Source organism: Schistosoma mansoni, chromosome 1 (assembly GCF_000237925.1).
Source record: "Schistosoma mansoni strain Puerto Rico chromosome 1, complete genome".
Lineage (NCBI taxonomy): Eukaryota > Metazoa > Platyhelminthes > Trematoda > Strigeidida > Schistosomatidae > Schistosoma > Schistosoma mansoni.
The window spans coordinates 31,961,769-31,974,962 of NC_031495.1; the positions used below are offsets into that span (position 1 = coordinate 31,961,769).

The window sequence follows — 13,194 nt, forward strand, 5'->3', positions numbered from 1 at the left end:
TAACCACATTATTTTGTTGAGTCACGTCATTTGTGTTATTTGTCATATAGTAAGAAATATTAACCACTTTTTTAATAATTAAAACAAATGCATGAAAGTAAAATGATTCTTTGTTACATTATAGATTAGTTATTATCATTACCATCTTTAGTTCCTATCATCATTTTTCAAATGCAATTCACACGTTAAATTTAAAAATTCAACTTGCCTCATTTCTGCTCTTTAGAAAATGATTTGAATTGTATTTCATGTTAATGTATAACTCCACAGTCTATCATTTGTTAATTGACGAGTTGAGTATTTTCAACCTTGTTTAAATACTGCATAAATGAAGATTAGTAACGACAATTACTTTATCAAACATCCAATCATCCACACATCAATAAACCGCTAGATATTGTGTACGATTGTTTAAATGGTGATTTTAAAATACCAGCCATATCTTTTTAAAATAGCCACTAGCAAAAGAATATAACCTTATCAGTATATTTAACTCAGTTGATGAGTGTATTTATAAACAGATTACTATTAAAGACATGAGCATGTATTTTGCATTGATTACTATGAAGAAATATAATATAAGAGGATATCTGATTGCAAACTTTAAATTAAATATGTACGCATTCAAATAAAATGAAGCGCGTTTTTAGTAATAAATTATTTTTCTTTAACAAAAGTAAGTGTGAGATAAAATAAAATTGTGCGCGAAAAAAACTAAAAACTAAATGCACTCCTGTTAGATGAAAAAATGAATATGATTGTAAGATAAAACTAAATGAATAATACACAAGATAAACTAATTCTTTCAATTTAAACAATTCACCAGAAGTTTTGTTAAATCTTTGTGATAAAGGTTTTTGACAAGTGTGATTAATTGATTTTTATTAGTAACTAGTTTATGTTTGATCAGGTATAGTAAGTATAAAGAAAAAAGGCTGTAATAACTTAGCGCTTAACCTAATCAGCACTAGTGTAAACACATATGTTTTGACTACTAACCTTTAATTTTTTCACGGGCTCGACGGAATTTATCCATAGATCGTACAACTGCTATTTCTAAATTTAAGCATAAAGTATAACATTATAATCGTTTGAACTTATATTTATAAGTCAATAAATGGAACGGCTTCATCATTATTTAGTTTGATATGAACGCAATTAGTTTTTCAAAGCTTTTGTAACGATTGTATGAGGTATTTCATAGTGTTTTGATTGGTATTACTGTTGTCGAATTCAGTGAATTAAATGTGAAGTTCTAAAGATGTTTTTTAAATTATCATAATTAAAAAAAGAGGACATTGTATCGTCAAAACTCATGTTTTTTTAACAGAAACTGGTATATGAGTATTCGGCAGAAAAAGAAAGGTTTACAGATTAGACGTATTTAAGTTATTAGGAATTTTCACCTCAACATTTAAATACTGATAACAATTCCATTCTTTCGTGTAGTAAACTACTTTAATTATATTGCTGAGCTGACTTTTTTCAATCATGATTTTAAGCCCTGTAAATGAGATTGCAAAACAAAATTATAGTGACTTGTGCTAAAGCTAATTTATTATTTGAGGATTAAATGACCTGTCAAAAATGAATGAGATAAAATCAATAAAAGTCGCCATCTATGTTCCAAAGATACAATGTAAAAACGATTATTCCCATCATCCTCAAGTTGAAAATTTATAACTTTCATTATTCTACTAAAAAAATCATAAATTGAAGCAATTAAAGAGTATACCATCCTGACTAAAGAATAGAGGACGTCGATCCGTTAAAATTTTCACGTGATGGCAGAAACGTTATAGTTTAAAAACAGAAACAAACCGTATTACAGGTTTTTTTCCATTGACATATATGGAAAAGTGGAAAATGAAAAAACGTTCCAATAAAGACTGATAGTTTTGAAAACTATTATAAGCTTATACTGGTTACAATAAAATATCATTAACTGATTACAAATAACAGAACCTTTTATTTATTAAAATGACATACTGAAAAGAATTAATACAAGTTTTTATTTAGAAAGTTGATTAAAGTATAAAACTTTATTTAGTTTTGTTTATATTTTCTACAAGAATCAATCGAACGTCTAAATAGTTACACAAACTAAAATCTCAATTTAATGGGTTGGATCAAAAATGTCTGGACTAAATATAATCAGATAAGAAATTTCATGATCATGGTAGAAATATAATAATCTCTACCATAATTTAACTCTTCAGTTTGATTAGTTAAGATCAATATATATTTTACGTCGTTATAAATATGGTATCAAATTAGTTATTGTTCATACTAAAATTTCCACAGTAGTCCAGTATCTTTCTTTCATTAAGTAATGTGTTAACTCAAAGATTTTATATTTCGCCATATTCTATAAATATTTAATAAGCCCATGAGAAAGTGATGAGATTCTGATTTTAAAACGAAAGTGTTAAACAAACGTACTGATGAGGAACAAAGATATATAAATTTAACTTTATGTATCATAATATTAGTCATATGATGATAGTACAGAAAAATGTTTGGGAATAGGTTTATTTTGAAGTTAGTAAAACAGCATAAAAATTGCATTCAATATGTGTGCTCTTGAAATACATATTAAAGATCCCTAAACAACTGGCCGTCTATAATTTGATTTATTTATATGAAATGTGTTGTAATGATAATGTAATGTATTAATCTTATTAGTATAAATCAGTATTGATACGTTTCCCACAAACTTTTTGATACACATGGGAATTAAAATCAATGGAGGTAACTGATTGTTAACAAAGATGTCTTTAAATGTGATAAAGATATCATAGGGGAACTTCTTTCCGTGTACTAGATTACGTACTTGATTTCTTATAGAATTACTCATAGGAGCACTAATGTTACCATTGAGTTGCTGATGTGAATTCACAGAACTCATACAAGTCATACAAAGGAAAAGCTCTGTAGATAACAAGATTATGTTTATATGTACACGAACGGATTTGTTCCCGTTTCTCAAGTAATTTTCACGAGTTTACCGTCATTTTCATGTTTTACATGTAGTAAGCACAAACACGAGTTGAAAATCTACTTCTTAAAGTAAGTAACCTTTTGCATGAAGATATCGAGAAGCATGTCATGTTTGTAGGTTATTTTGTGTTTTACTGGTGGGTACAATAATTTACCACATATGCAATACATCCATTGTCGTATATAAGTATTTTAAGTGGATCTCAATTAATATGAATACTGTATTCTGTTTCGTTAAAACTAGAAGTTCTGTTGAAATGATTGAGTAGGTTTATCGAAGCCTAATATTTGTTATCGAATTCAGTGAGAAAACACATATTAAACAGATGATGGATAGTAGTGAAATTTAGGACGCATGTCTTGTCCTGTTTGAGGCTCATCAGGTGGGGGGACCTGGATCTCAGACTTGATATTCACTCCCTGTGTCTAACCCAGTACTGTCCGTTTCAAACGCCATCGCGATATCCACTTAGCTACTGAGATTAAATAGCCACTGTTCTGTCCAATGAAGTAAAGTTTAATCCATTTGTTTTGGTTGCTTGGATCTTTCAACTGATGTTTAAGACTGAAACTTATCAGTCACTATTTGGAATACATGCATCCTAAGCGGATTACCTCAATTATGAAATAAGGTCACAAGCATTATGAGCAGAGATAGATGGTGGTTAGAGACTAATCAATCATAATTTCTAACATCAGCTGGATGATTCAAATAACTAACACAAACAAATTCAACTCTTAGAATATTGTTAATTTAGAACGTTTAAGGAGATAATTCAACTGTTAATCTACGACATATACTGACTTCACCTAGATAACCATTCAAAACCAGGATGTACTACCGGATAGCTATTTTGTTACAATATACATTTAGCTAAGAGGTCCAAAATAGGACGAAACGCGTGGCCCGGATTCCACTGCTAGTCACCATTTATTTCTGCATACAACGCTTATGAAGTAAGGGAATATCACGTCAATCCACACAGAATTCAAACTTACCAAAAAGTGACTGACCAATCTCAGTCCCAAACATCGACAAGAAGATTCAAATAACCAATACAAAGGAAACATGAAATTATTCGTTCAAAATAAACAGTACTCAAACACGTTTAAACATATTTTATTTCAACGATATCATTTCAATCAAAAGATTGAAACAAGTTGTATAACTCGTAAAACAATTCAGTCATGAATGTCACACTACGCTGAAAACCTCAAGTGATCGTAAACCAATAGCGCAATAACATGTCTTATGGTTTCACACTAGATATCATTTAATTATTCAACCACTGGTACATATTCATAATTCCTCAATATTTACTGCTTTTTTTTACTAGTCTCCACTGATATGATGTAACGTGGGCAGATTAGCTTAAAACTGTTAATACTACTGTTTCTCAGTTGTGAACAGTCAAATAGAAAACACGAAATGAACGAACACATATTATCTTGCTTAGTTGAATCAAACGTGATTAAGCATATGGATAAAAATTATTTAAACACATTTAAATCAAAGAATTACAAAATTACTGATCGACGGTTCTCGGTACACCATTCAAATAAATATTTAAAAAGTGTATGATAAATAAGCAAATGATGATTATTTCAAGGGTTACAATAAATAATTAATGCTGAGATGACATTTAATTCAATTTTTCATCAGTCTGTTGATTACCCGAAAACGGCAGTTAGTTTCTGTTTAGTTTTTGTAAAGAACTCTGTTAGAAATCGCAAATGAATATACATTTGTTGATTTTATTATTTGTGAATGAGTTGATAAAATTTAGTGAACAAGAAAAAAACAAGGCGGAATAAAATACAAACAGAAAAAGCGAATCTCTTGAATCGGAAAGATCTGTGAAACAAATATATTTTGATTTATAAATGTTTTTAGTTATAGATATCATTGAAACCTCTTTTGTCATTTCAAAATGAATCGTACATGAACTGCTATCAAAGAACTAAAGTTAAAATATATTCAGCGGTATCCGTTGGTTAATTAGAAAAACATGATTTATGATGTTTAAACCTCACTTTCACAGTTATCACTGGCAGACAAGTTTGAAGTTCTTTTTTTTAACTTAGCAACTTGATTGCTAACCGTAAGATAAAATGTCGGTTAAATAGTATTCAATAAAAATCTATTTTAGAGTAAAGGAATCGGAAATCTAACTACTAATATTGACAATAATAACATGAAGCAGTAAACTAATTCCTAAATAATTTGATACTCAATTGAAAAACTAAGTTTGAAAATATTTTCTTACGACACAATAAGAAACATTAAGATGTAATACCAGATGTTTGCCAATCTGTTCCATTATCATTATATATCAATAACAGAATTTTCAAGAGAAGATCAAACATGATCTATTTGTACAGGAAACCTAGAATTTTATGACCTGTAGATAAGCAAATGTGTCAGTATTATGTTAATTTACCTCATGACAGATCAGTCGTAAAGACAGGTTATAAACATTGGTTATTAATCACTTAAACACAAATTTTAAAATAGTATTCAAAGTGGTAAATTGATCTCCGAATGAGCGATGGGACACTTTTTATTACAGCTTCAGCACATATTTGATTTTGAAAAAATAAGTCTAAATAAATTATGTAACAGTACAGTATTTTTGAATGGACTTTTCACAATCTCCAATTTCTAACTAAGTATGTTTCTTGTAAATATTCTGTTGGTACTTATACGTTTACTATTTTTATAAGAAACTTAACATTTGGATAGTGGAATGGTAATAACATCTTTATGTAATTATAATCCATTAAATAAAGCATAAAGTAAAAGCAAGCTGTTTAACATACTGGCCAAGTTTTAATAAATCTCACAGTTAGAGCAATTGAGTAATTTAATAAACATTTAATAAAAATATAATCTTACCATCTTTGTCAATAAGAACTGGTTCACCAAGTTGTACATAGAAGTACTCTGATTTCTCATAATTATTATCGTCCATTACACGAATACGAATGGTCCCCCTAATAGAAAAATTCAAAGGAAATTATCGTTAGAAAATATTTTGAAAACTGCATTTGAATATTTAATAAATGTGTTACATATGACTTTAAATCAAATTTTTGTTTTTATTCAGTCTCTATGAATTACCAAAATTTTTAATTTAATGTTGATTCGCTCATTGACAATCAACGTATCTTACCGAGTGGCATAAACATTTCCATCATATTACAGAACATATGGTTGTTTATATAATTTCAAAAATTTAGTTCTTATATTGTGGATCAACAACAATATTTCCCTGGTATATGTTGATTCAAACATTAATGAATGCCGAATACATTTTTCAAAGAAAATAAACGTTTATAATACGTAATGAAAATTAATTATCATGAAACGAAAATAAATTTTTAATTAACTGGTAGCTAACCGATAATCGTAAGATCAAAAGCAAAATAACTTGATAAAAAATTATTTTCTCCCCACAAACTACATAATTGGTAAACGTAGTTTCAGTCTTTGAACGTTATTGTGACATCAACATATTAGGTGATAGATTAAAGCGTTTGATCTTGAAATTTGTCACAATACACAAAATATTCATCTGTGTAAATATTTTGATTTGTAAGAAACAAAATAACCACTAAAAATGTTATTTAAATGATAGTTGAAAGTGTGAGTCAATTGAAGCTAGACCACCATGGAAAACCTGGAAGCATTGGATGGCCGTTTCGTCCTATTAAGGAACTTCTCAGCAGTGCGCATCTACAATCCCGCACTCGCAAGATTCGAATGCTCACTAGTGACTGATTTCGAGAGATAAATCCAGGAGTTCTGGTGAGAAGTAGTGACCAATAGAGTTCAAACCACGTCTGTTATAAGATATCAACTCACTGAAGACAATTGGTGAATGGTTGCTCAACTTCATGGATTAGTTGAAGTTAGACATTAACACCGTTGGATGCCAGCTCAGTGGTCTATCGGTTAAGTGGTCTGGCGCGAGACTGGTAGGTCCTGGGTTCGAATCTCGCGAGTGCGGGATCGTGGATGCGCACTGCTGAGGAGTCCCATAATAGGACGAAACAGCCGTCTAGTGTTTCCAGGTTTTCCATGGTGTTCTAGCTTCGATTGACTCACGCTTTCAACTATGAAAATACTAGTACTCCACAAAACCCCTTCTGATTTAAATGATAGACCTCATTTTCAAAAACTGTATTCATACCAGTAACAGTGAAAGAAACGTAGAAATTATCGAAATAGTTTGTGATCTAAATAAAATTTTACAACTTCACTTTAATTGTCTCTTGAATTATTTTAATGAATTAAGTTAATTATTAAACTACTAGAATATTATGGTGTACGATAAATATAGAACGTGTGCTAACATTTCATCATATGATGTAATTTAATTGTCAAAGACAAGTTCCATAAAGCAGGACAGTAACTTCAATACAAATGTATGTCATGTGTCAAAAAGGCAAATTAGTTTTGAATCCAATAAGATAATTGAAAACGTTTATAATACCGTTAATGCACGAAACAATATGAAACGAAAGGCTAATTTGTAAGCTAATCATGAGACGATAAATAATATTGATAATATTTTAGCTTAGCCATTTTTAAAGATGTAGAAATTTGTTTGATTAGAAAATCGCAAAAGTTAATTTGCATAACATTCGTATGGTTACTCGCAAACCTTTTCATTACATAATCTTTATTTTATACGAATCACATGCTTTCAATGAAGTTATTCCTACCAAATATGACATTTAGTTAGTTTAGTATTAGAAACATGGTATGTATATGATAGACGTACATGAAAAATTGTTAATAGTTTTCATCGTTCTAATATTTATCATACTTTAAAAGAAAATCACATATCGTAAATGTTTTACGTAAATGAAAATTAAATTCTATTGTTTCTGTAAATAATTTTTTATGGCAACTTAAGCGAACGAAAAAACTTTTCCCTTTGAAAAATTGAATTTTCAAATTAATACAATTTTTATAGGAATGGGTGAATTATGGGAGATTACGTGACTTGACGTTAGCACTGCAAATTAATTATAGCACATACGAGTGTTTAGGCATTTGAGAATCGTTCCAGCTTTCTTTGGGTGGCAATTGTTAGACAGCCTGAAGGTTTTTTTCTTCATTAATAATAAAGCATGAGAAAAAACATGTTCGGTGTTTTCTCGTTGTAGTCAGTCACAATACAATGGAGATAAAGGATCAGAATACACATTTTAGGATCCTTGCACTATAGAAAATGTCACATTGCGACTGAAACCTTGGCCATAATTTTCGATTAGTTGCTGTCAGATTATTTAATTCTTTATTACAGAATAAACAATGTGTTTACTTTTCTAAAACCAAAATGAATATAACATCAGAACTAAAATACTCTTTTTCCTGCCATAAATATTGAAACATACTAGATAACATATGCTAATGTAATTCTTAATACGTAGCATTGCAGTGAATTATGATTACTCATACCACTTTTTTCAAAAAGATTATAACAATTGGTCCCTTTGATAAATTTAGGTAATGTGATGAGAAAACGACGGTTATCAGAATTTTGATCAAACGTATTCTGCTTACGACATTATATATGAAAAAATGAAAAGTCAATTAAACAAAATAAGTGAGGGAAAACAAAATAATATAGTATACAATGAGAAAAGAAACTTTGAAAACCACGCTGGATAGTAAATCAGTAGTACAAGGGTAGGGTGAAGGTAAGAACAAACTGTTTTTGAACATAAAATGAGTTTTTGTTCTGGTATAGCCAAGAATTGAAAAACATTAGTATACGCCTTAAGAAACGTTTGTACAAAAACTAAAAGTCTGGCTTGATGTCAACCTTATGACCGGTTCCAACCAAATATTTTGCGGCTACCTGAGTACATTCGCTTTTGTAGCCAAAGAAGTATATGTTTTTACACCGTTGCTTGAAGATCATGATTGTCCCTCCCAGTGTATATATATCAGCGCATACATGTAAACTGAAAGACACAATCTCTTGCACACTGTTTAGACTTTTGGTGAAGCATAGACTTTGAATTTTCGTTAATGATGAGTTGGACTACATTAAGTGTTCTATTGTTAATTAATTCAAGTTTTCGTTTCAATATAGAATTATTTGAGTCACCTCTGAATGGCAGGGAAATACAGACTCGTTTTTAGGTGTTGTAAACGTTGCAGGTCTTATCGTATTGCTAACTTTCTAATGGTTTGTAAACAATGAATGAACTAGACTATGCAACAGAAAGATTTAAATACCAGATTGCACAATACAAATAATAATGAAAAATTACGTAATTGCTGTGGGATGTACAAATTATAAAGTAAGTCGAATATTAATTAGCCGATATTGGTATATAATGTCAGTGTAGTATGATGAATAAAGTGCTTTTTATCACAATTTAAGGTTTCAGAGAAATTAAATACGACGATATCAATAAAAATTACGAGAGGTCTCTTGGGAATATGGTAAATGTTTAAAGAGATATAAGTTAAAGATACGGTAAAGATGTGGAAATGATAAATCGATTTAGTACACAACATTCTGGATTTTGCTCGTGGATAGCAAGAGCTTCAGTCGTTTAAAGACGTTGGAAAGGAAGCTACCCTCGTAGATAAGGGTGACGTTTACGAACAATCTTCAAATCAACACGTAGGTTTGTCATATGACTCATAACCTCCATTCTCATACCCTTGCAGAACCATACTGGAATATGTGCCCGTATCCGTTTCGGAAGCATATTTTGACTATGGCCTATGCAACTTGTCCTTCGACAGCAACTGAGCTAGTTGACGCACATAAAAGCGATCAGGTCTTATCATTCACGGATACAGAAAACAGACACACAATCCTGAAGCTAGATTATAAAGCCTCTGAAAATATATTTCAGTACTGAATTTCTTGTTTTTAACTTTATTCTTCTCTTCATTATATTTCAGCTAGAAACATCTAAGAAACTAATAACAATTTGTATTCGGTTGGGAAAATTAGTCTATTAAAAACAACTAATTAAACATTTTCCAATCAAAACAGTCACAAAAAAAATGATGGAAAGCACTGTACTATTGACAAAATATCGGATAAAAACAAGATATTAACTGGAGAACTGATACATCAAAATGTTTCAAGAGCAACGTAAAGTAAATTTTAAAAATATTTTAGAAAAATAAGCAAAATTCGAAACAATGAAAATATTTTTCTGTTTTCTAAATGTACTTTAAGAGACCTATTTTTATTGGTATATACTACTGATATATAAATCCAGTTGTTAACTTGTTGATAAATGCCTTAATTTTCATTTTTAATGAATGTTAAAAAGGGATATCACTTTGTTTATTATATAAAATCAAATATATATCTATGTATATATCACGACGTCTTTGTTTTAAAACTCTGCAAAATGTACCAATATTTTAAGTGAACTGGTTTTATGTTTATTTGTTCATTAATGTACTTAAATGATTTATGCAACCTATGATAGTAAAATAAACAATCTACACATTTGGGATTCAATTCGATACATTAAAAATATTGGGAACCTTATTGATTAAAGTTGGACAGGTATAAAAGCCAATCAAATGAAACATTTTGTTTGTCTTTTTGAATAAACATTTCAATGTTTACCATCGATCGTTTAACGTGTTTTTTTCTCTGATGGAAAATAATAATCGAGAAAACAATAAAATATATTCATAAAATCAAAATATTTTAGAAATAATATTCTATTTGTTTGGTTTCATAATCTTACATTATAGAGCACGTATGTTGAGTATCTGAAACGTTTAACGGTTAAGATAAACGATAAGTACATTAGAAGAAATAAATGAAATAAACAACAACGAGTGATATTAATCCGACTGAAATATAAAAAAATCGCACAAAATAGAAAAACAACCTTTTTTCATATTTTTATCAGATTGATATCACACTAAAATGTTAAAATTGATGAGACACTACAGTAAATGTTATTCAAAAAATGTAACCATAAATGTACATTTTTGTGCAATTTATTCTAAAAGATTTTCTATCAGTATGTAGACAATTAAAATTGAAACAATTTTATTATGTTTTCATCTTAGTTTTCGAACATCTCAATGATCAATTACTTGATTTCATTATTCAACAGGTTAGATCATTTTATTAAAACGAATAATTGTTTGCAAGAATAGACCAAAATCTATTTAATCCATGATGTTTATTGTTGTTATAGAGAATTAACAATTGTGAGTTTGTGAATATTCAATGGGTTGTTTGTACTGATTTTAAGTGGTTAAGTGTAAATTATTTAGCAAATCAAATTCAAACAACACAAGACTCAAAAAAATTAGATATCAGGAAGCAAAGTTATTGGTTTCGGTTATAATATCACCCATAAACAAAACCATATCTAAATAAAATTTATAATATGGGTGATGATTGAATGAGAATATTTGTGGGTCAAATGAATTAACAGTGGACAAATAGGGCATAATATGATTTGTAACATTGTTTGTTTAGCTTTTTTTTAAAAATATTTCATCTATTAAAGACGGTTTACCTACTTTACCAAACATAATGAAAACGGATGTGAATTGAATCAGAACACATGACCCAAAGAAAAAAACAATGTATCGTTCCATAAAGTTAGTTTATATATTTTATTGATATGATTCAACGGTCAGTAATTCCTCAGCTCAAATGTTGATCAAACATCTGCCAATACACTGCAATAACTAAATAAACACGTCTATTTAGTTCAGTTTGACATATTTATAGCAGAAATAATTATATTTTAAGGTTACGGATAAAGAAGGTTAATCTTACAATAAAAGAAATCAGATCTGTAAACATAGTATCCGATCAAATCGATCTGTTAACAATATTATATAAACTGAAGTCATTCAACACAATGATAAGAAAATATCACACTTGTCGCGAATCCTGAAGGCTAAATGAATCATTGTCACTAATCGCTAAGCAGTAATCAACAGGAAAACTTTGCCTATCCACTTTTTTCGAATTTTCAAATGTTTATCAGCAGTGATCCACCCATAGTGAAAATTACATTAAAGTAATTAATGATTCAAAATAAACGAATATCAAATGAGAATGAAATTCATTTAAATCCTGTTTTTTACTTAAGATATTTGCGGAAAAATAGAAAAAAACCAGATTGCATTGTTTACTAGTTTGTTTTTATTTCACGACTTGAAATTCGATCACATGTTTGTGATATTCAACTAACGTCACATGGGTAAACTATTTACATTACTTAAGTCATAACACTAGAGAATGTGAGTAGTAAGTACAAGTTACTATTTACCTTTGCAAAACCAACTCAGAAAGTGAAGAGCAGTTGCTTATTTCAAAAATTATACAAAGTTTAGTAGTACGACAGAACTCAACTGAAATGATGTATTAAATTAACTTTCCATTTGCGATGAATCCAAAATGGGACAGTATAAGTATCAATATGTTCACATGATCAATAATTTCTAAAATTTAATAATATATATCATCATGATAATGTGATTAATATCTTTGTATTTCGAATAGATTCCTAGTGTTATATACATGAATATATGTATGCTAACTAATAGGGGGAAATTCCTTGAGATTTGAAAATAAACTATCTAGTATATTGAGCAAAAAATTAGATCACGTCTAAATGAACGTAACTCCCCAAAAATGAATAAACGGTTACTGGAAAAGTTTAGTTGATGAAACTGTTGCACATAGAAATGGTGATTATCATGCACTAAACTAATCAAATAAAACAATACTTGTGTTGTTGTAGAATATTTATTTAATAAAATTCTAGTTCATATTTAAACGTTAAATTTGTTGTATCCTAAAGCGGTTTATGAATGGTAACTTTGAGGACTATTTATGAACCAATATGATATGTGTATTTCCTATTGTATAATTGTTGGGTAACTTAAGTATTCATATTAATGTTCCCTTTATTAATAGCTTTATTTTGACCCAAAGACTATTAATGTATGATTGACCGTTCCTGAATTATCCCTAGTCTATTAATTTCTACCCCCTGCATTCACAACCACATTTGGCTAGATCTAGTACAAATGTTATTTTCTATTTTATGGTACGATGTGGTCAGTTTGATTGGTATAAAACTTCAGGATGTTTGAGAATAATGATTCATATTGCAGAGGTTGTTATTGATGTCCTTGACTTAACTGGCTGGGGTAGGCAG

At 29.4% G+C, this 13,194-nt stretch overlaps 1 protein-coding gene across 1 annotated transcript in view; it reads right to left on the reverse strand.

Annotated features, from left to right (window-relative positions):
- Window positions 1–13,194, reverse strand: part of Smp_152830 (putative sodium/calcium exchanger) — a gene marked incomplete at both ends in the record, with an annotated part of 88,050 nt that overhangs the window by 27,687 nt on the left and 47,169 nt on the right. The window contains 2 exons of the mRNA XM_018794072.1: window positions 1,000–1,056; window positions 5,897–5,994. Coding sequence (XP_018648521.1) covers window positions 1,000–1,056; window positions 5,897–5,994 — 155 coding nt within the window. The remainder of the gene's footprint in view (window positions 1–999; window positions 1,057–5,896; window positions 5,995–13,194) is intronic.